This window comes from Mustela nivalis (genome assembly GCF_964662115.1).
Source record: "Mustela nivalis genome assembly, chromosome: 5".
NCBI lineage: Eukaryota > Metazoa > Chordata > Mammalia > Carnivora > Mustelidae > Mustela > Mustela nivalis.
The window spans coordinates 117,970,150-117,994,129 of NC_139024.1; the positions used below are offsets into that span (position 1 = coordinate 117,970,150).

General features: G+C 44.4%; 2 protein-coding genes across 4 annotated transcripts; one reads left to right on the top strand and one right to left on the bottom strand.

Annotated features, from left to right (window-relative positions):
- Positions 1-35: 35 nt before the first annotated feature.
- RPS18 (ribosomal protein S18) lies at positions 36-7,381 on the bottom strand. Of its 2 annotated transcripts, none has more exons than XM_082732524.1 (6): positions 7,375-7,381; positions 6,349-6,447; positions 652-738; positions 467-568; positions 286-377; positions 36-157 (listed from the first exon to the last, which is right to left on the bottom strand). In XM_082732524.1, the coding sequence occupies exons 1-6, from the start codon at positions 7,375-7,377 to the stop codon at positions 82-84; spliced, it is 459 nt and encodes a 152-aa protein (XP_082588650.1). In that variant the 5' UTR covers positions 7,378-7,381; the 3' UTR covers positions 36-81. The 2 variants fall into 2 exon arrangements, with proteins under 2 accessions (XP_082588650.1, XP_082588649.1); XM_082732523.1 differs by lacking the exon at positions 7,375-7,381 and adding an exon at positions 6,914-7,059.
- Positions 7,114-23,937, top strand: VPS52 (VPS52 subunit of GARP complex). Of its 2 annotated transcripts, XM_082732521.1 has the most exons (20): positions 7,114-7,447; positions 8,291-8,375; positions 8,525-8,577; positions 8,762-8,837; positions 9,029-9,096; positions 9,400-9,575; positions 9,962-10,112; positions 10,396-10,496; positions 10,613-10,745; positions 10,887-10,944; positions 11,285-11,418; positions 11,896-12,051; positions 12,518-12,636; positions 13,020-13,143; positions 13,440-13,535; positions 13,651-13,758; positions 13,983-14,048; positions 22,633-22,744; positions 22,951-23,069; positions 23,272-23,937. In XM_082732521.1, exons 1-20 carry the CDS (start codon positions 7,358-7,360, stop codon positions 23,416-23,418), a joined length of 2,172 nt encoding a protein of 723 aa, XP_082588647.1. In that variant the 5' UTR covers positions 7,114-7,357; the 3' UTR covers positions 23,419-23,937. The 2 variants fall into 2 exon arrangements, with proteins under 2 accessions (XP_082588647.1, XP_082588648.1); XM_082732522.1 differs by lacking the exon at positions 8,525-8,577 and having other exon boundaries at positions 7,184-7,447.
- The last annotated feature ends 43 nt before the right edge of the window (positions 23,938-23,980 follow it).

A 23,980-nucleotide genomic window follows, 5' to 3' on the forward strand; every position in this document is an offset into this window, starting at 1 on the left:
TCCCCAGAAGAATGCAGAGCATCACACAGAAGGACGCCTTAGATGTATAAACTATTTTATTAACAGACAAGGCCTACAGATTTATTTCTTCTTGGACACACCCACGGTGCGGCCCCGGCGCCCTGTGGTCTTGGTGTGCTGGCCTCGGACACGAAGTCTGCAGGTGAGAAAACAGAAGGGTCACAGGTTACACACAGTGCAAAGGAAATGTCTGGAAAGAGAAGGCAGAGCATGACAAATCTCTGCGACTCTAGGGGCAGAGAGTTGACTCCCACCCCTACTCACCCCCAAAAGTGGCGCAGCCCTCTGTGGGCCCTAATCTTCTTCAGTCTCTCCAGGTCTTCACGGAGTTTGTTGTCCAGGCCATTGGCCAGAACCTGGATTTAGAAGAGAGGGTGAGGAATATTTTACCCACAGACCTCCTACAACTAATTCTAACTGGACACCCTGCCATCTCAATACACACCTGGCTGTACTTTCCATCCTTCACATCCTTTTGTCTGTTCAAAAACCAGTCTGGGATCTTATATTGGCGAGGGTTCTGCATAATGGTGATCACACGTTCCACCTGACAGACAGGACAAAGGTCAGATACAGAGGACTACCCTTCCATGGCAGACCCAACCCACTGCCCCCCTTCCTTGTCCTCACCTCATCCTCAGTGAGCTCTCCGGCTCTCTTGGTGAGATCGATGTCTGCTTTCCTCAACACCACATGAGCGTATCTTCGCCCCACACCCTAAAGAGAGGTTTTGGAAATTTGGGATTGAGTCTGAGTTTTTTGGGTTTCCTTTAATAGTGGGGCTCCACTATTCAAAAAGCACACAAAGGTCAGCAACCACCCAGTGCATTATTACTTTTCTAGATACAAAACCTAACCAATAAATGGGAGGAAAATAATTTTTTTCCCCAGGGACAGGCCTGAGAAAAAGAATCTTTTCACAATGTTCAGCATTTATAGCTGTCAAAGACACTGCAGCAGCACCCAAGAGCAGTACCTTCTAGTCTCTGCCTTGTGGAGAACCAAAGGGTTGGTTCTCTCAAAGCTAACAGAGCACCAATAGCAAGACTAGGGGCTTCTGGATTAACATGGTTGGATCAAGAGGTAGGACTGTGTGTGGTGCTCTGGGTCTATAAGGGTCCTAATTCTTTGGGCAGTTCACCCCATCACAACGTTCAGTTTCCCAAGATCACAAACTTGAATTTTGTCAGTGCCCAGATGACCAGGCCTCAGGGAGCTAAGGGCCCAAACCAAACTGAAAAGACCCAATGCTTACACTGGTAGCACTGTATCAACACCAACACCAGTACTCCTTGGCACCTGAACTCATGAAGCAAACATGTGAATAGTGAAGGATGATGGACTGGGTTGAAGAGTGCCCAACCCCCACCACATATGTCTAACTACAATCCCAGAATGTGACCTTATTTAGAAATATGGCCATTCCAAATATAATTTATGAAAATGAGGTTACACGAGATTAAGGCAGGCCCTGAATCCAATGCCTGGTATCCTTATAAAAAGAGAGGACTGGGACGCCTGGGTGGCTCAGTTGGTTAAGCAGCAGCCTTCGGCTCAGGTCATGATCCCAGCGTCCTGGGATCAAGTCCCACATCGAGCTCCTTGCTCTGCAGGGAGCCTGCTTCTCCCTCTGACTCTGCCTTCCACTCTGTCTGCCTGTGCTCGCTCTCTGACAAATAAATAAAATCTTAAAAAAAAAAAGAGGACATGGTGCGCCTGGGTGGCTCAGTGGGTTAAAGCCTCTGCCTTCAGCTCAGGTCATGATCCCAGTGTCCTGGGATCAAGCCCCGCATGAGGATCTCTGCCTATTTGTGATCTCAGTCAAATAAATAAATAAATAAATAAATAAATAAAGTCTTTAAAAAAAAAAAAAATAGAGAGAGAGAGAAGGGGGACAAAGTCAAGGTCCAGGCCAAGTGATAGGAGGAGTGACACAGCTAAGGTAAACAAAGGAGTCCTAGCAACCACCAGAAGACAGGATTCCTAGAGCCTTCAGAGGAGCATGGCTCTGCCAACACCTTGATTTTGGATGTTTGGCCTCCACAACTATGGGAGTTAAGTTTTCATTGTTTTAAGCCAACAAGTCTGTGGTGACTGTTCTCAGTAACCCCACAAAATGCAGAGAGGTGTTTTGCTCTCTGTAAGAAGTGATCTAGAGGAGCACCTAGATCAGTTAAATGTCTACCTTCAACTCAGGTGGTTATCTTCTGGTTCTATGATCAATAAGACACAGGGCCCCCCTGACCATCTGGGAGACTGCTTTTCTCTCTCCCTCTGTGCCCTACCCCGCCATTTGTGTATGCTCTTGCTCATTATCAATATTGTTTAAAAAAAAAAAAAAAAAAGTGACCCAGAAAATCAAGTTATCACATGGACTCAGAAGAGATTAAGGTCTTGGAAGCCTGCTTCTCCCTCTTCCATCCTCCTACTTGGGTTCCCTCTCTTACATGTCTGTCAAATGACTAAGTAAAATCTAAAACAACAAAAAAATGAAACAAAACCCCCACAACCGTCCCCAGCAGAAGAAATTAAGGTATATATAAATCTCTCTCAAATTTTAGTATTTATAGTTAACAGTTATGCCTGAGATTTACTTTTAAATGATAGGGAAGAATATAGATGAAACAAGAGTCCAAATTTTTGCTATGATATTTCACAGGGGTAATTTTCTTCCTTCTAACTTCCTAATGTAGAAATTTTTCCATAAAAAAGTTTTTAAAGAGTTGCTGTGGGCGCCTGGGTGGCTCAGTGGTTAAGCCGCTGCCTTCGGCTCAGGTCATGATCTCAGGGTCCTGGGATCGAGTCCCGCATCGGGCTCTCTGCTCAGCAGGGAGCCTGCTTCCTTCTCTCTCTCTCTGCCTGCCTCTCTGCTTACTTGTGATTTCTCTCTGTCAAATAAATAAATAAAATTTAAAAAAAAAAAAAAAAAAAAAAAAGAGTTGCTGTAAGCTTTTTTTTAAAAAAGTAGGCTCCAATCTGTACCCCAATGTTTGTTTATAGTAGCAATGGCCACGGTCGCCAAACTGTGGAAAGAACCAAGATGCCCTTCAGCGGACGAATGGATAAGGAAGATGTGGTCCATATACACTATGGAGTATTATGCCCACATCAGAAAAGATGAATACCCAACTTTTCTATCAACATGGACGGAACTGAGATTATACTGAGTGAAATAAGTCAGGCAGGCAGAATCAATTATCCTATGGTTTCACTTATTTGTAGAGCATAACAAATAACATGGAGGACATAGGGAGATGGAGAGAAGGGAGTTAAGGGAAATTGGAATGGGAGCTGAACCATGAGACACTATGGACTGTGAAAAACCACCTGGGGGTTTTGAAGGGGCAAGGGGTGGGAAGCTAGGGGAGCCAGGTGGTGGTTATTATGGAGGGCACGTATTGCATGGGTGTGGTGCAAAATCAATGAATACTGTTTTGCTGAAAAGAAATAAAAAATAAAATAAAAATTTCTGTATTAAATTTAAAATAAAATAAAGCTTAAAAAAAAAAAAGTCGGCTCCATTCCCAGCATGGAGTCCAATGAGGTGGGGGGTGGGGCTTGAATTCATGACTCTTGAGACTAAGGGAAAAGATGCTTAACTGACACATACACCCAAGTGCCCCTGGCCAAATTTTTGATAGCCCTGTTTGAAGGCTGGTATTGACTAGCCAACTTTCTACATTAGATCCCTTTTCTCTTCCAAGGAGACCACCCCTGTTTTCTCCATCCAGAAGAGTTAAGTATAGTCAGGGGACCATCACTCATTATTTGTTGTCCAAGGGCCTAGAACATGAGTTGACACCAACTTAATATTAATCTTGGAAAATATTTAAGTGTTACTCACGGGACAGGACACAAATTCCTTCTGAGCAAGGCCAGTGCTCAGGAGGTTCCTCCCAGTGATTACACCCAATCCCAACCCCTTCCTTCCAGGTTTCCAAATAACCTACAGTATCACCCTGATTTAGAGGGAAGGGCAGAAGACCAGCCAACCTTAAAGAATATCCTTAGTAAAAGTCTACAAGTAGAAACAAAACAATTAGGAAGGGATCATGGCATAGAGTAATTTTATAGGGTCTGTATTACCTCTCAATATCCTCTTCTGCTGCCAACATCCACTCCATTCTTCATCCTTCTCCAGCCAATTAATCCCACTTACCACTTCTTTAGCCACATCTTTGGAAAAAATCCTTCCCCATACCCAGATCCCCACACCATACTTTCTTCCACTTTCCAAGTATTACCCCTCCATTCTGGACCGCCTCCTTTTTAAGCTTAGTTCTCTTACCAGAGAAAGAGCTAGCTGCATTTGCTAGCTATCCACACAATCAGCAAAAATCTGTATCATCTATCTCTAATAATAACCTTTCCCAGCGATAAGCAAAGTATCAGGATCCCTAAGAGACTTACTACAAAGTTCACAAAGTACCTTAAAGTCCTTTGATTAAATTGTTTTAAGTGGACTACAAAGGCTATGGCCCATATTTTAAAAAAAGTAAATACAAAGAGGCAAAGAAAAAGGGTTTAACAAAAGGATCCCCTTAACCATGACCATCTTTTATACAAGCACACCTTGTTTAACTGCACTGTGCAGATATCCTGGTTTGTTTACAAGCTGAAAGCTTGTGGCAAATCCTGTGTCAAACAAGTCTATCAATGCCATTTTTCCAACAGCATTTGCTCTCTTGTGCCTGTGTCACATTTTGGTAATTCTCACAGTATTTCAAACCTTTTTATTATTATGTTACAGTGAGGTGTGATCATGATTCCTTGAAAGCTCATGATGATTCAAATTTTTCAGCAATATTTTTAAATTAAGGTATGTACCTTTTAAAAAAAAACCACTACTACACATTAAATATTAATTACAGTGTAAATATAACTTGCATGCACACTGGGAAATCAAAACATTTGACTCACTTTATTACCTGGAACTGAACCTGCCATATAGACTTTTGAGATAAGCTCGTCTGTATTCACTATCCCACTTAAGCTTCACAGCAACCCTTAAAAAGGTACCAGTAGATTTTACCTAGTTTCATGTAATCAACAAAAGGAAGCAATCTTTTTATTTACCATTTAGGAACAAACGAAAGCTGTACCTCCTGCAATATAACATGAAAAACTGAAAGAATCTGATCTTGTCAACCAAACAAGGATATACTGTTTTGATGGAGTAAGTTATCTATGCAATATTTATGTTTTTTAAAAATTCTTTGAAACCAGGCTACAGTATCCCTGGGTCCATTCCCTTACACTGCATGAGCATCTATGATGCGCCAGAAGCTGGGGACTATGAACAAGACAGGACTGTCCCTCCCCCAACGGTGTCCACATACTGGCAAAAAACACATTCAGCCATATTCACAATTACACGGACAAACAAAAAAACGGTAGAATAATATCCCCAACTGGAAGGCCAGTTCGTTAGGTTGGTGAAAAGATCCACAATTACACGGACAAACAAAAAAACGGTAGAATAATATCCCCAACTGGAAGGCCAGTTCGTTAGGTTGGTGAAAAGAAAACACACCCAAGCTTGTGCTCATTGACCTAATACATACAATGAGCCAAATATTGGTTCCCATCAACTGGAAATGCATTTTATCACTTCTGACATTGGAATAAATGCCCCGCTCACCATGTAGTAGTGTTACCCCTTCCACTTCCCAATTATAGGTTTCTTCACACTTGGCAATCTTTTGGCATTTCCACCCCCTCCATGTACAATTACACAATTTCTAAGGGCCTAAAAATTTCACAGGAAGGGTTACTATTATGATGCATTGCTATAGGGGGCAGAAACCAAACTTAGAATGAACCTCACAAGACGACCATGGCTGATGGTCCAATAAATTCTAGCGAATTCTAGTAGAGGAGACAACCCACTCCCCATTCCCTAGGAGAGAAGTATCTTGGCCTGAACTGACTGGCTTTCATTACTTACCTTTTAGGGAAAATGTGTAAGTGGTTAAGGGAAATAGAGTCACTCTTTTAACCATTCCTTTTTTTTTTTTTTTTTAAAGACTTTATTTGACACAGAGAGAGAGGGATCACAAGTAGGCAGAGAGGGGGAAGGAAGCAGGCTCCCCGCTGAAAAGAGAGCCCAATGCGGGGCTCCATCCCAGGACCCTGAGACCATGACCTGAATGGAAGGCAGAGGCTTAACCCACTGAGTCACCCAGGCACTCCACTTTTAACCATTCTTTATTTTACCCAGCAGCTAAGGTGATCTGGTTGGGACATGTTTCCTCAACCTTGCCTCACTTACAGCTGTCTTAACACACCCAGTTTCATTTTTGTGCTCCATTCCTTACCCTACTTTACCTTAATTGCAGTGATGGCGAAGGCTATTTTCCGCCGCCCATCGATATTAGTGTTGAGTACTCGCAAAATGTGCTGGAACTTCTCAGGGATCACTAGAGACTGACAGAGACAAGGTGAGAAATCAGGCACGGTGAAATGCCATCAGACAGGAACGTCAAGCTTATCATACGGAGGAAACAACCCACACCCCCTCAACTTGTTTTCTCACAACAAACTCCTCAGTCCTGCACGCAGAACATAAAGTGTTCGGGCTCGGGAAAACGCAACCACTGCGAGGGGGCAAATTTTCCGCCCATTCCCAAGAGTACACTCTGAGTGGCGGAGACTTGAGGTCAGCATTCACGCCCAAGCCTTTTCGCGCTTTCGAGCGCCCGGAGAGCCACTCTTCCTCTGGCCCACTCCCCAGACCTGGAGGTCTTCAGTCCTTCCTTCCCAGGGGTGTGTCTCAAAGATCCACACAGAAAGTTGCAAATCCCCAGAATAGGGTATTTCAAGCCCCCCAACAGCACACTTTCCGTAACACGGTTCCGATGTCGCGGGATCCCCGTACTGGTTACAGTCTTACCATGGCGGCGGCCTCAGCGGCGGCGTGTAAGCCTCCTGTGGAAGAGAGAACGGAAGTGACGTAGTGGCCTTATGTAGCCAGCAGGCGGAAAAGGCGGGGCTATCATGAGAAGCGCTTCCGGAAACCGCTGGTGCCAGAGCCAATTCCACTTCTGAGAATCTCTGTTTGTAGTCGCAACTTCCGGTGAGGTCTCTTTTTTTACAGTTCGTAAAATTCTTGAGAGAGAAAGCCGCAAAGGTTCCCGGGTGAGATTGTGCTTAAGACGTCCAATTCCCATTTGTAGCTGGGTGAAGTGTTTAAGCCGAAAAGGAAAGGCTAGAGTCAAACAACTTAATTCAAATATCTGGGAACGTTTTCGCGCCCTGCAAGACTCTCTAGGATTTGTTGGTCCCTGTGGGCCGGACTCACAGCGACTGACAGCTGCCGGAAGTGAGGCTGCGCGGAATGGCCGCTGCTGCGACCATGGCGGCAGCAGCCCGAGAGCTGATGCTGCGAGCCGGAGCCTCAGATATGGAGGAGGAGGAGGGCCCGCTGGTGAGAATGCGGGACTATTTCTCTTGCAGAGTCTTGTCCGATGGCCCTCGCGTCAGAAAGGACTGGGCTGGGTTTAGGCGCAAAGGTCGGGGCGCGGCTGATACTGGTGATGGCTACCTGTGTGGCTTTGCAGATTCCGAATTGGGATAGGGCCTGAGGCTGAGCGGGAATCAGAATGACCGAGAGTCAGGTACCAGGGGCATAATTTCAGTTAACTTCCAGATTTGGGGGCAGAATAAAGAAGCAGTGTAGTGTAAAAATTAAGAACATGACCTATAGTCAGATTGCCTGGGTTCTAATTCCACCTTTGCCTCTTGCACGCTGTGTGTCTTTAGGCAAGTTAGCCAACTTCTTTGTCTCATACTTTCCACGCTGTAAGATGAAGGAAATAAGACTTAACCGTGTAGATTATTGGTTATGATTAGATGAATGAGTGTATGAAAGATGGCACCTGGCACGCGGGGAAACGTTTTTAGCAGACATTTCTGGAAGGGCTGGTGATCCCTACAGGGATTGTGATGAAACACCTAAGATAGCAGGAGTCTGGGTATCCTGTATTCAGCTGTGAGCTTTGCTCTGTTCTCTACAACGCCTGATTTTCCTCATTGGGACACCTCTACTCTCTTGGTGGCATGAGAGTCTCTGTCATTCCCTACCCAGAAGCTAGCAGATTGGGTACAATGTGAGACTCTTGGAATTTTTTGACTCGGTACCTGTGTCTCCCAGTAAAAGCCCAGCCTGTTCCCACCTTTCTCCCACTCTCTAAAGGTTTGTGGATTATCCCATTATATTTGTTCTCTCTTTCTCTTCCTTGTCCTTTCCCATTAACTTGTCCCTCTCCAGGGGAGTGGTCCTGGTCTTCAGGAGCCGTTACAACTTGGAGAATTGGACATCTCTTCTGATGAATTCATCCTGGATGAAGTGGATGGTAAGTGATGGCAAGAGGTGGATGCAGACTGCTTATGATTTGAGAGACTTGGTGGCTGGAAGTAGTAAGGCAGGGATTGGTGTACAGATGTTCATTTGGGGGAGAGAGCGCTGTGGAGCTGGACCCTTATGATAAACTTCTATTTCCAGTTCACATTCAGGCAAATCTGGAGGATGAGTTAGTAAAGGAAGCTCTTAAAACGGTGAGGCTTTCTGCTATACTAATTTGCCCCCCCACTTACCTTCCCCTCAAAGAAGAAAAAAAGGAAACAGTTTCTCGCTTTTAAAATATTACCCTGGTGTCTCACCCTCTAGTCCTTTGTTATTCTGTCTCAGTGTCTCTTCACTGTGGCTTTCTCCTAACCTGTCATGTTTATGTTCTCTCAGGGTGTGGATCTCCGTCACTATTCAAAGCAGGTTGAGCTGGAGCTACAGCAGATAGAGCAGAAATCCATCCGGGATTGTATCCTCCAGTAGAGAAAAAGGGTGATGTTATTAAAATGGGGATTTTTGTGGAGCATGGTGCAGACAGCCCAGGGGGGCTGAAATTTTCTCTCTGAGGTTTCTGTCATTGCAGGGAAAAATTGGAGTGGTCCTGCAGGTCTGAGAATCTCCCAACTTTATGGTGAGGCCCCTTGACTTTTTGTGGGTCAGATATCCAAGAGAGTGAGAACATAGCATCTCTGCACAACCAGATCACAGCCTGCGATGCTGTTCTTGAGGTTAGTCACCATGACCTGTGACTCCTAATAACCATGAACCAGATCATGGTCTCTCCTGTCGTTCTTTAGGTCATCAGCCTCAGGTGGGGATAGTTAGATTCACTTTCAGGATGACCTCATCAGCCTTTTTTGGTTGTTACTGTCCTACTAATATTATTTGCCAGTGACGTTTGGGGTACCTCCTTACCTATCACCTGCTACCCTCTTGGACTGATACTGAAGACTTCACCAGTAAACTTAGGTGGCCCCTTTGTCCCCTGGCAACTCTGTGGCACTCCAGCAACATCTTCTGTCCTCCCCCAGCGCATGGAGCAGATGTTGGGAGCTTTTCAGAGTGACCTCAGCTCTATCAGCTCTGAGATCCGGACGCTGCAGGAACAATCAGGAGCCATGAACATTCGGCTTCGAAACCGCCAGGCAGTTCGGGGAAAACTGGGGGAACTTGTTGATGGTCTGATAGTACCCTCTGCTCTGATCACGTGAGTTGTCAGTTGAAGAGTCACAATGTCTGTAGCGGGTACATGGGCTAGGGTGACCTCCTGTACTTACCACATCAGTTTCTGGCTTCAGGTCATCAGGTGCCTTCCAGAAACTTGATGGGTAGGTTGACAACTCAACCTTGATGCATGCTTTAGGCATCCAAGATTAGGGATATCCAGGGTTGGGTGTTAAATTGGAGGTTTCAAGGCTTATGAGCATGGGACAGCAGGGAGGTTTCAGGAACAAGAAAATTTGTACACATATCCTGACTATATGATTAGTATAAGAGGGGAGAGGTGATAGTCTGGATAGAAGAGATGGGATTTGGGATTTAGCGATGTCCAGATCTTCCTCCTGACCCCCACCACCCAACCCTACTACCCAGGGCAATTCTGGAGGCGCCAGTGACAGAGCCCAGGTTCCTGGAGCAGCTGCAGGAGCTAGATGCCAAGGCAGCTGCAGTCCGAGAGCAGGAGGCTAGAGGGACAGCGGCCTGTGCCGACGTCAGAGGCATACTCGACCGGCTCCGGGTCAAGGTGAGGGGTGGGGATGATACCCTAGAGATTACTAGAACCAGCATCCCTGACACCTTCAACCTGGCAGTCCTCACTTAGCCCGTCCCCAAGAACTTCACCCTGCCTTACCTGGCAAAGCTCATCTTCATGTCTCTAGGTTCCCCTGAAAAATTTCGGAAATACTGAAGAGTTGTTCTCCACCCTCCATCCCCCTATATTTAACATGTGGCACTTGCCCCACTGTTTCTCAAAGTCAAAAGGTTGCAGCTTCATGCCCTGTATCTGGTTCCCCCCCCCCGTCTAGGCGGTGACGAAGATCCGAGAGTTCATCCTGCAGAAGATTTATTCCTTCAGAAAACCAATGACCAACTATCAGATCCCCCAGACAGCACTGCTGAAGTACAGGTCACTGCCCGAAGGAAGGGCTGGAGAGGCTCTTAAGTTGTTGAGCCCAGAGTAGTGTCTGCTTCGGGGGGGGGGGGGGGGGAGACTGACTTGTCCCTGGTGCCCACCCCACCCAGGTTCTTCTATCAGTTTCTGCTGGGTAATGAACGAGCAACAGCGAAGGAGATCAGGGATGAGTATGTGGAAACACTGAGCAAGATCTACCTGTCCTATTATCGCTCTTACCTGGGGCGGCTCATGAAGGTGCAGGTGAGGCCAGAGAGAGAGACCTTTGGAGGCACATGGGCTGGAAAGAGGGACCACCCCTGGTCAAGTCTGGGTGGTGGAAAAAATTTTTTATCACACTGTGGGAAGAGGCAGTTACCAGTTCTCTCTTTTCTTTTTTCCTAGTACGAGGAAGTCGCTGAGAAGGATGATCTAATGGGTGTAGAAGATACAGCCAAGAAAGATATCCTAGAGCTGAGAAGTCCACCTTCTAGTCCTTGACAGTGAGGGTGCCTCAAAGACACTGCTTTTTGCCTTTTTCTCTGGGACTGAAGCCTTTGAGAATATGATAAAGGCTGTGGCCCCCCTCCCCAGAAAAAGGCACATGTCTTTTTGACACGTGATGTCAGGGAGGGTAGAAGGTCTCTGAATCCTATTCCCAGGTGTCAGGGGGAGTGTGGCCCTGGTACTGGGAAGGAGGGACATCTAGGCTGTGTCTGGCTGGCTGTAGTCCCAGAAGGTACTGAGCCTCTGAGTCTGTCACGGTTGTGATCTTATTGTTTTCCCTGACTCTGACCCTTCACGATTCTTCTCGAAGCCTTCCCTCCGCAGCAGGAACACCATCTTCACCCTGGGGACCCGTGGTTCTGTCATCTCCCCCACTGAACTGGAAGCCCCCATCTTGGTGCCCCACACTGCCCAGCGGGGAGAACAGAGGGTAGGAGAGGGAACAAGAGTCTGTCATGGGGGGACACTGACCATGGATAGGGGAGACCAGATCTGTGGGCAAAACTTCCCGGCCTGCAGTCCTCTGTATCAGTCCCCTTAGAACTGGGAATGGCCTTCTTGGGTCAGAACACCTGAGTGAGGTGTTCTGTGTTGTAAAGAGGCTTGAGACCATTGACTTCAGGACAGATAGAGGGAGAGCCTGGCTGAGGGGAGTGTCAAGAGGAAGGTTGTGGAGGTGGATGGCACAGTGACAGCAGGTGGGGGTGGGCTCTTCTCTTGTGCCCCTCATCGCCCTCCCCCCTTCAGTACCCATTCAGGTTGCTCCATCACAGCCTGCACTTGGGTTAGATGGGAAGGGCCTCCTGAGCTCTCATTACCCAGGCTCATTGATTTTTCCATTAATATCTATAGAGTCAGCTTTGGGGTCCATCCCTTCTACTTCTCTTCTTCACCTCTCCCATCCTAGTATCCATTCGAGGCCCTCTTCCGCAGCCAGCACTACGCTCTCCTAGACAATTCCTGCCGTGAATACCTTTTCATCTGTGAATTCTTTGTTGTGTCTGGCTCGGCTGCACATGACCTCTTCCATGCTGTCATGGGTCGCACACTCAGCATGACTCTGGTAAGATTCCCTAGCTCCTGTACTCTTGGATCCCTTTGTCTTCAGTCTTCTGCAGCACCCTAGTGGGGTCATAACTCTGGTGGTACTGAAACCAGGACCCCCTTGTTCTAAAATTTCTAAGCCTTGGACTCACAGAGTATATGAAACTCTCAAAGCTTGGGGGTCCCTGAGGCTATCCCTGCTATTCACCCACACCGAGGTAGTAGCATCTAAAAACTAAGGGTCCCCGAAGTGGTGCTCAGCCCTGACTTCTGCTGTGATGGGCTTGGGATCATGGATTCTGATGAGCGAGCAACAAGACTACCTGAGTGGCCCGGTGAACAGGGAAAGAGGGGGCATTTCCTGAGAGCTCACTCCCCTCCCTTCCAGTGCTGCATCCCCAGAGGAACATATGCATTTGTCTGTAGCCACTGGGAGCAACAGAGTAACAAACATCCTTTTCCAATACTCTGTCCCTGAATCATAGAAACACCTGGAGTCCTATCTCACAGACTGCTATGATGCCATTGCTGTTTTTCTCTGTATCCACATCGTCCTCCGGTTCCGCAACATTGCAGCGAAGAGGGATGTTCCTGCCCTGGACAGGTCACTGAGCTCTGGTCCTTGATGCCCCATTGTCCTTGAACCCTTGGTCTTACATGACCCTGCCCTGACCCTTGGGCTGCTACTGAGCCAACACCCTGACTCTTCCTCCTATTGATCTGCCTGGGGACAGTTCTGGTTTCTGACTCACCTTGTATACCAGTCCTGTCTCCCCCATCCCTCAGCTGTTAATTGGGTTCCCCCACAGAAACCTGCCACCGTTCCCCCACATTTCTTTAATTCCAGTTAGCTAACATACAGTGTTCTAGTTGGTTCAGGTGTATGATAACAGTGATTTGGCTATTCCGTGTGTCACCTAGTGCTCATCATGACCACCCCCCCCACACTTCTTGCCAGCTGATCTCTGATTTTGATTAAGCCTGCAGGTACTGGGAGCAGGTGCTTGCCTTGCTGTGGCCACGGTTTGAGCTGATCCTGGAGATGAATGTCCAGAGTGTCCGAAGCACTGACCCTCAGCGCCTCGGGGGGCTGGATACTCGGCCCCACTATGTGAGAGAGGGCAGGGGTAACAAAAGGGCTCCTGAAAGGCAGGGTTCTTAGCTTTGCTGTGGGGGTTGGCGAGGTTCCCAGTTGTGCTGTGGGCCTGGCTGGATCCTGGGGCACAATGTGTATGGGGGGCAGTCTAGGAGTGTGTGTGAACTCAGGGTGAATCGGGCACCGTTGGTTAGCAGGATTGGGAGTGGGAGTCACAGAGGCTGAGTGGCCAGCTCCTAGGGACTTGGGCAGCTGTGTTGGTTGGGCCAGGGGGGGCCAGTGTGATTTTCTTCCCACTTTCTCTCCCCCAGATTACACGCCGATACGCAGAGTTCTCATCTGCTCTTGTCAGCATCAATCAGACAATTCCCAATGAACGGACAATGCAGCTGCTGGGACAGCTACAGGTGAGCATGGGCAGGACAGACTTCCCAGTGGCAGGGCTGCCAAGGTGGCCTGGAGTGTGAGCAGGGCCATGTACTCCTGCCTCTTCGTGTCACCTCTTCCTTCTGGCTTTTCCAGGTGGAAGTGGAGAATTTTGTCCTCCGAGTGGCTGCTGAGTTCTCCTCAAGGAAGGAACAGCTTGTGTTTCTGATCAACAACTACGACATGATGCTGGGCGTGCTGATGGTACAGACGCCGCGTCTCCCTTCCTTCCTACCCAGAGGGTTTGGCTTCCCCCACTGCTCTCGTGGCTCTGGAAGGACAGAGATGGTGTTGGTCTTGTCCCATGTATTATTCTTGGTGTCTGGCCCGTTGCCCAGCCAAGTACAGTAAATGTGGCAGGAAGGGGATATCCTGAAGTGACGGGCTGCTTCTCCCCACACTTGAGATTTCCCTTTGTCCTCCCTTAGGAGCGGGCTGCAGATGACAGCAAGGAAGTTGAGAGTTTCCAGCAACTGCTCAATGCTCGGACGCAGGTAGGGGGGTGAGGAAGAGGAGAGGGACAGTCTTCTGTGCTATTTTCAGTCCTGTGTGTGTGTGTGTGTGTGTGTGTGTGTGTATGTAGGGAATGGCAGTTAAAGGGCTTCAGGTACAAAGGATTGGAACTATTGGTCTGTTTTATTTTTTTTGTTTTTTTTTTTAAATGATATACATGCCCCTGAAGCTCCTGCATACCTTGGCGATAACCAGCATCAAACAATGAGTTCTTCCTCAGCCTATTCATTTCCTTGCCTGTCATGCTTTTAAATCTCTCCTTGACCTAAATATTGTGTTTACCATGCTCTTGCTTTTAAAAACACAGCTTTAAGTATGGCAAAACAATAATAACTTAGTTTTATTTATTTACTTCTAAAGTTTTTATTATGTATTTATTTACTTTTTAAATTTTTTATTTATTTTTAAAATTTATTATTATTTTTTAATATTTCATTTATTTATTTGACAGAGAGAGAGATCATAAGCAGGCAGAGAGGCAGGCAGAAAGAGGGGGAAGCAGGCTCCTTGCTGCACAGAGAGCCCGATGCAGGGCTCAGTCCCAGGACCCCGAGATCATGACCCGAGTCAAAGGCAGAGGCTTAACCCATTGAGCTGCCCAACCACCCTTATTTACCTTTTTTTAAGTAGTCTCCATGTCCAACATGGGGCTCAAACTTGTGACCCCAATATCAAGAATCACAGGCTCTACCCACTGAGCCAGCCAGGCACCCCCATTTAGTTTTATTTTTGAGTGACATGAAAGCAATCACGGGATTTTTTTCATGCATAGTTTTTCTTTTTTTCTTTTTAAAGATCTTTTATTTATTCATTTGATAGAGACACAGCAAGAGAATGAACACAAGCAGGGGGAGTGGGAAAGAGAGAAGCAGGCTTCCTGCCAGGCAGAGAGCTGAATGTGAGGCTCAATCCTAGGACCCTGGGATCGTGACCTGGGCTGAAGGCAGACTCTTAAAGACTGAGCCACCCAGGCGCCCCATCATGCATAGTTTTCCAATATTATATGTCATATTATGATATATAATTTCAGCTTACTCCTTTTCACTTTATATAATTTTATGTTGTGTGAATATAATGTATTCTTCAGGTGGACCTTTGGATTATTTCTAGTTTTTTGTTTTGTTTTATTTATTTATTTTCTTTTTAAAAAATATTTATTTATTTATTTATTTGACAGAAAGAGATCACAAGTAGGCAGAGAGAGAGGAAGGGAAGCAGGCTCCCCACTGAGCAGAGAGCCTGATGTGGGGCTCGATCCCAGGACCCTGGGATCATGACCTGAGCCGAAGGCAGAGACTTTAACCCACTGAGCCACCCGGGCAGCCCTATTTCTAGTTTTTTGCTACTGTGAGAATTGTTTTGTGAACAATTACATTTTTTAGTGTGTGTAGATGGAGATAAGTTTTATAAAAATTTCTCTTGGAAGTAGGCTTTTGCTTATTGCTTATAAGGGTTTGTCAGCATTCAGCTTTATGAGACACTGCCAAATTGTTTTCCTAAATGTGTACCAGTTTTTTTCCTTACCAGTGATATGTAAGAATTCTCTCTGAACAATATTTTCTCCAACGCATTAGTATTATCAGACTATCTTTGCCATTCTGGTAGGTATCTTGTTGGGGGTCTTTATTTGCATTTTCCTGATTACTAATGAGATTGAGCATCATTCCAAATGTTCAAAAGTCATACAAATTTTTATTTTCCATAAGATATCTGTCATAGCATTTGGCCTTTTTAAAATTGGGCTTACCATTACTAGTATACTATTACTCTTATAAATCAGAGTTTTTTGTATGTTCTACTTATGAAACCAATCTTTTGAGTATATAGGTTGCAGATGTCTTTCAGTGCTTTATCTTTTTATTTATTTATTTTTATGTTGTTTTCTGGTGGAAAAATTCTTAATATGATTGACTTTACTGATTTCTTCTTGATATTTCTGTCTCATTTAAGAAATCTCATATTATCACAAGGTCAGAAAAATATTATACTACATTTTCTTCTTAATGTTATAGAATTTTGCTTTTTTACATTTAAGCTCCTGGAATCGATTTTGAATATGATGTGAGTAGGAATCTAATTTAATATTTTATATATAGATTATGTTGGACACAGAACCATTTATAGGAAATCCCTCTCTTTCTCCCCTTGATCTGCAGTGTGCCTCTGTCATGTGAAAATCTATAAAGATATGTGTCTTGCCTCTGTTCTATTCCACTGATCAACTTGTCTGACCTGTAGCTTAGTTTTAGTTATTATGCCTTATAATTACTCAAATTCTACCTTTTTCAGGAGTCTCTTATTATTGGCCTCTTGATTTTTCATATAAATTTTATTGTGAGCTTATAAGTTTTTACATTGAAAAAACTTTAAGGATTTTGATTGGAAGTGCATTGATCAATTTGGATCAGTTTGGAAGAATGGATAGTTTATGATATTGAAAATTCTCATCCATGAGCATGGGCTTCCTATTTTTAAAGATATTCTGTAATGTTTGTTGATAACCTTTTATAATTTTCAGCACAAAGACATCACAAATCTTTTGTCAGAGTTATTCCTAGGCAGGTTCAATATGCAGATTTCATCCTCCTAGGAGTAAATAAAACTTCTCCAGTCCTTTGCCTTTAATTTCTTATATCTTTGATCTCATACTCTTCTACCTAGGATCTCTTTGACAGTGTTGAGCAGTTGAATAGAAGGGTTATAGGAAGAATTCCTATCTTGTTCCTGATTTTAAAAGGAATGCTTTCATCACTGCCCCATTAGGAGTAATGCTGCTGTGATTGTTTTCGTAGGTGCCTTGTATCTGGACAAGAAAATTCTTCTCAATCCCTAGTGTGCTAGGAGTTGTTACTATAGTTATTCCTATTAGAATAAATCCACATTTATTTAGGAATAATTACTAGGAATACTAGGAATTACTAGGAATAATTGTCACTTATTTTCTTTCTAATTGTTCACACTTTCTGATCTATTCTTTTGGAATTTGTCCTTTAAACTGTTGATACTTAAGTATTATCATTTTAGAGAGAAATTTTCTTGTTGCTTGAACTACAGAGTAGAAATGCTATTGGTTTTTGTTTATCAACCATATAGCTATCTACCTCCTTAATTTACTATTTCTTTTTTTTTTTTTTTTTTAAAGATTTTATTTATTTATTTGTAAGAGAGAGAGTGTGAGAGCGAGCACAGGCAGACAGAGTGGAAGGCAGAGTCAGAGGGAGAAGCAGGCTCCCTGCGGAGCAAGGAGCCCGATGTGGGACTCGATCCCAGGACGCCGGGATCATGACCTGAGCCGAAGGCAGCTGCCCAACCAACTGAGCCACCCAGGCGTCCCATAATTTACTATTTCTAATAACATTTCTGGAGATTTGTATGTGTGTGTTTCTATGTAGGCATGACAATTTTAGTTTTAACTTTCTAATCCTTAAGTCTTTAATTTCTTATGTATTTATTCTCTTACTGTCCTTGATGGTACCTCCAGCACAAAGTTGAATAGTTAAGTCGAAATGATGATGGTGAGAAACCTTCTCTTTTCCTAATTTTAAAAGGAATGCTTTCATCATTTCCCCAGTAAGAGGAATATTGTTGTTTTATAGCTACCCTTTCTCAGGTTAAGAAAATTCCTTTCAATCCCTAGTATGCCAGGAGTTATTACCTATCAGTAATTCATTTTTTAAAATTCAAGTATAATTAATATACAGTGTTATGTTAGCAGGTATACAATATGATGATTCAACAATTGTATACATTTCTTCAGTGCTCAAGATAAGTGTACTCTTAATCCCCTTTATCTATTTCACCCATCCTCCACCTACCTGCTCCGGCAACCACCAGTTTGTTCTCTGTATTTAAGAGATTTTTGGTTTGTCTCTCATTTTACTTTTTTTGTTTTGTTTCTTAAATTCCACACATAAGTGAAATCATGTGGTATTTGTCTTTCTCTGACTGACTTACTTCACTTAGCATAATACCTTTGAGATTCATCATGTCATTGCAAATGTCAAGATCTCATTTATTTTTATGGCTAATACTCCATTGTCTATCATACCACATCTTTGTTCATCCATTAACGGACATTTCGGTTGTTTCCATATCTTGGCTATTGCAAATAAGGCTGCAATAAACATGGGGTTGCTTATGTCTTTTCAGATTAGTGTTTTTGTTTTCTTTGGGTCAATACTCAGTAATAGAATAACTGAATCATACGGTCATTCTGTTTTTAATTTTTTGAGGAACCTCCATACTGTTTGCCACAGCGCCTGCATAGTTTGCTTTCCCGCTACCAGTGCTGAGGGTTCCTTTCCCTCCACATCCTCGCCAGCAGTTAGTACTCAATTCCTAGAATACCAAGAGTTATTATTTATTAAAATCATTGAATTTTTAATTAGAGTGTGTTTTTCTGTAATAGTTGAGGTAATTATATGGTTTTTGTTCTTTATTAATTTTATGGTTTATGACTTACAGATTTTAGAATGTAAAATCATTCTGGATTTGGTCTAATTCACTTAGAATTTTTCCTTCTTTGTGCATAGGTGATATTGGCCATTGGCCATTCGTTTCTTGTAGTATCCTCATATGGTTTTGGTACCAAAGTCATAATGGCTTTGGAGAAGGAGGTGGAAAGGAAGTATTTTGTTTTCTTTGTTTCTATTCTGAAAGAGTTAAGATTAAAATGATCTCTTCCTTGAGAGGTTTCATAGAACTTGCCAGCAAAAGCATCCCTGAAGATTTTAAACAATGGAATTCCCTCAGATTACTGCTTTTATCGAATTTTGCAGGTTTGAATATGTAACATTTTTTAAATAATTTAGTTCTAAAATAATAATTAAAATAATTAAGTTCTAAGAATTTGCAGTTATTTCTTTTTCAATCCATGAGATTTTTTTGGAGGACTGTTTTAAAATTTCCAAAAGTAGATTTCTTATTTATCTTTTTGTTGTCTAATGTCTAATTTAATTGCATTGTGGATGGATAACAGGGTTTTTTGGTTTTGATTTTTGGAAATTTGTTTATATTCACTGGTGGCCTAGTTACGTGATCAACTTTTGTAAATGTTCCATGTGTTTGAGAAGAATGTGTATTCTGTAATTGCTAAGTGTGGAGAGCCAAGCTTTTTAGTTGTATTGTTCACATTATCTACATCAAAATATCTACTGATTATTTTTGTGTATGCTTGGCTTATTAATAGTTGAGGGAGATGTATTGAAATTTATAGATTTGAGCCACCCAGGTGCCCCATCTTTTCCTTTTTTTTAAGATTTATTTTTTTGTGGGGCACCTGGGTGGCTCAGTGGGTTAAGGCCTCTGCCTTCGGCTTGGGTCATGATCTCACAGTCCTGGGATCAAGCCTCACATCTGGCTCTCTGCTCAGCGGGGAGCCTGCTTCCCCCTCTCTCTCTGCCTGCCTCTCTGCCTACTTGTGATCTCTGTCAAATAAATTTTAAAAATCTTAAAAAAAAAAGATTTATTTTTTTGTTTTGAGAGAGAGAGTGAGAGCGCACAAGCAGGAGGGGCAGAGGGAGGAGAGAGAATCTCAAGCAGATTACACGCTAAGTGCGGAGCCAGCTGCAGGGCTTGATCTCACCACCCTGAGCTCACGACCTGAGCCAGAGTCAAGAGTAGGATGTTTTCTTTTTTCTTTCTTTTTAAGAGTTGGATGTTAACCAACTGTGCCACCCAGGCGCCCCTGCTATCTTAAGTGTTCTGTTTGTCCTGTGTGTGTTGTGCCTTTTGCCTTTGTTTTTCTTACTACGTGTTTTTTTTCTATTTGGATTTCGTATTCCCTTCTTCTAGAATTTGCCCTTTAACTTCTTTGCATATTTAGCTTAGCATTTAAACTTAATATTTAACTGCTCTCCCAAGCAATACTTAGACTTTAAAACATTGGAAATACTTTAGTGCTCCAGTTGTTCCTCCCCCTTCTGCCTTCTGTGCTAATTACTGACCGGTATTTTATTTCTGTTCTATTTGTTTAAGATTTTATTTATTTATTTGAAAAAGAGAGTAGCATAGTGGACCCCCTCAGGTGCCATCACAGATCTTCAATCAGTAATTACTGATTGATTTCATCTCTGTCAGCACCCATTGCTCATCCTCCTGTGCCTGCCCCCCAGTTTTTTTTTTTTTTTTTAAGAATTTATTAATTTGACAGAGAAAGAGCACAAGTAGAGGGAGGGGCAGAGGGAGAGGGAGAAGTAGGCTCCCTGCTGAGCAGGGAGTCTGACGTGGGGCTCAATCTCAGGACCCTGGGATTATGACCTGAGCCAAAGGCCGACGCTTAAAGGACTGAGCCACCCATGCTCCCCACCCCCATTTATTTTGAATTAAATCTTCAATTCAATTAAATCTTCAATCTTACATTGTCACTTCCATCTGTATCAGAATGTGTTTTAAAAACCACAACATAGGGGCACCTGGGTGGCTCAGTGGGTTAAAGCCTCTGCCTTCAGCTCAGGTCATGATTCCAGAGTCCTGGGATCGAGTCCCGCATCAGGCTCTCTGCTCAGTGGGGAGCCTGCTTCCCCCTCTCTCTCTGCCTGCCTCTCTGCCTACTTGTGATCTCGGTCTGTCAAATAAATAAAGAATATATTTAAAAAAAATAAAAATAAAAAATAAAAACCACAAGATAATATTACAACTTTAAAAAATATCTCTCTTAAGAGAGCTAGTGCTCAGATTTCCCCAGTTATCCCTTAAATGATTTTTTATGGTTCAAATCAGCACCCACGTATGGTCCATACATATGTCTTTATAATCTATAGAGTGCATCTTTGCTCCCCTTGTCTGCAATTTATCTGTGGAAGAAACTGAGTCACCGAGTCATTTGTCATGTAGAATAAAGTACAGTCTGGATTTTTTTTTTTAAGATTTTATTTATTTATTTGACAGAGAAATTACAAGCAGGCAGAGAGGCAGGCAGAGAGAGAGGAGGAAGCAGGCTCCCCGCTGAGCAGAGAGCCCGATGCGGGACTCGATCCCAGGACCCTGGGATCATGACCTGAGCTGAAGGCAGCGGCTTAACCCACTGAGCCACCCAGGCACCCCTACAGTCTGGATTTTGTGGATCACATTCCGTGATGTGGTTAAATGCTGTTTCTTTTTTCTAATTAATGTGTGGTTAGAGGGAAAGGCTTGATCAGATTGCAGTTAGGGTCTTTATTTTCCAGGATAATTGAAAGCTAGTGGTGTGTACTTCCATCAGGGGCACAGAATGTCTTCTTGGCTCCTTTTCTGTCAGTAGCCATCAGTGCTCACTGCCCACATCCCATGAATTAGATTTCCATACTTAGTGTCATCATTCTTCAGGTATTTCTAATAGGCTGTTTAACCTATTGACTTTTTAAAGTTAAAAACATTTAAAATTTTTAAGTCCTTTCTTAAAAATTTATTTATTTTATTTTATTTTTAATTTTTTTAAGATTTTATTTATTTATCAGAGAGAGGGGGGGAGAGAGCAAGCACAGGCAGACAGAATGGCAGGCAGAGGCAGAGAGAAGCAGGCTCCCTGCCGAGCAAGGAGCCCGATGTGGGACTCGATCCCAGGACGCCGGGATCATGACCTGAGCCGAAGGCAGCAGCTCAACCAACTGAGCCACCCAGGCGTCCCCATTCTTAAAAATTTAATTTTGTTTCACGTCTGTCCATTCCTAATCTTGTTGAGTCATCATCTTTGTGTCTAATTTTTAATTCCCTGAATGTTTCATACAGAATGTACAACTGCTATGTATCTGACAGTTCTGATGTTGGCAGTCTTTGGAGGTCTAAGTCCATTGCTTATTGTCTCCTGCCTTCATAGTAGTTTCCTTTCTTATGGGTCTGACAATCTTTGAGATCATTGCTTGTTTTTTTTTTTTTAATTTAAAGATTTTATTTATTTATTTGACAGACAGAGGTCACAAGTAGGCAGAGAGGCAGGCAGAGAGACAGAGGAGGAAGCAGACTCCCCGCTGAGCAGAGAGCCCAATGTGGGGCTCGATCCCAGAACCGTGGTGGGATCATGACCTGAACCAAAGGCAGAGGCTTAAACCCACTGACCCACCCAGGCGCCCCTCATTGCTTGGTTTTAATCAGGGGGAGTCATATGGACCTAAGATGGGATTAAGGATATTTTTTCTGTCGAGAGGATTTGCCTCTGCTTATGCGGTAGCTGAGAGATGCAGTCCACCACCATCTACATCAGCACGCCTTTGAGGCTCTTGTGAGAGAGCCAGGCACTGCTTTTCTACCTGAGTCTGGCATCAGGCTCGGTTTCCAGATAGCAGAGTTGCCATGGCCACTTGCCTTCTGCCGGCCCTGCTTTGTCCAGCTTCCCACCCCTTTGGTTTTGGCCCTGATCCCACTTTCTCATTACTCTGCACCCAGCCCAAGTTTAGTTTTTTGGCTTTTGTTTTTGAAGCGGGGGTAGTCCTTGGAGATTTCCCTACCTCTTGTGAGACCAGTGGTGTCTTAAAGTATATAATTTGCTCTGGGAGTATTCTGGAACCTGGTCAGTCATGATGCCACAAGTGGGAAAAATCTGTTGACACCAGGACACTTGACTGTGTGTGTGTGTGTTTATTTCTACAGGAATTCATTGAAGAGTTATTGTCTCCCCCTTTTGGGGGTCTGGTGGCATTTGTGAAGGAAGCTGAGGCTTTGATTGAGCGTGGACAGGCTGAGCGACTTCGAGGAGAAGAAGGTATGAGGATGATGTGGTAGTGATGGGGTCAGTGGTAGGGGGAGTGGAAAAGAAAAATGAGAGGATGCAGATTCCACGGTGGGGTGCGTAGAGCTGGCATATGGGGTCGGGTGGTGAGGAGGGCTGTGCCTTGCGGAGGACTTAGGGGTCAAAGATCACCTAGCCAAGTCCTCCTCTGACACCCTCTCTTTTCCTCCTGCCATCAGCCCGGGTTACTCAGCTGATCCGTGGCTTTGGTAGTTCCTGGAAATCATCAGTGGAGTCTCTGAGTCAGGATGTAATGCGGAGTTTCACCAACTTCAGAAATGGAACCAGTATTATCCAGGTGACTTGCAGCTCCCAGGCCTCCCTCCTCCCACCCCCAACCCCCGTTACTAGTGGCTTTCCCTGGGCTCAGCATCGTCCGGGTGACCCTTGATCTTCAGTATCCAGCATGCCTAAAGTTCTGGATGAGCCCTAGCCAGATTCCCAACGTCATCTCTAGCACCACCCCACAGCTTGACTCTTGCATGACTTTGTCTGCTCAGGGAGCTTTGACCCAGCTGATCCAGCTCTATCATCGCTTCCACCGGGTGCTCTCTCAGCCCCAGCTCCGTGCTCTGCCTGCCCGGGCTGAGCTCATCAACATTCATCACCTTATGGTGGAGCTCAAGAAGCACAAGCCCAACTTCTGATGTGCCGGACCCTGGGACCCAATGGCCTTCTCTAATGGACTTCTGGACCCTGTCCCAGCCTCTTCGTCACCTGGGGTTTTCTAACCAGTTTTCCGCGTGCCTCCCAGGTCCTTGACATGCCTCACCCTGCCTTCATTCTCTGGACCCTGCCTCATGAGGATAAGCTAGATCCCCTTGTTTTTAGGCTCCCAGGACCACTTCCCCCCGGGTTCCAAAACAGTCTTTATCATTTTCCCAATTTCATCACTCTTCCCCCCCACACACCCAGATTCTCTTCCCCCAGTAAAACCCTCAGTGTCTCAGTCTCTGGTTTACTCAACTCTTGTCACCATGTCCTGAGGCACAGAGCCTCAACTCTTGGACTTGATGGCAAGGCAAGTCATTGATTTTTTTCTTCTACTCAGTGTAGCTTTTTGACCTAAGATCTCAGAAACTTGAACACTAACCAATCCGATTCCTCTTGGCTTGAGAGTTACTCCAAGGCCAGTCGGCAGAAAACAATAAATATTTAATATGATATAACACTCTTCTCCCATCTCCTTCCTCCCTCCCTCCTGGTCCT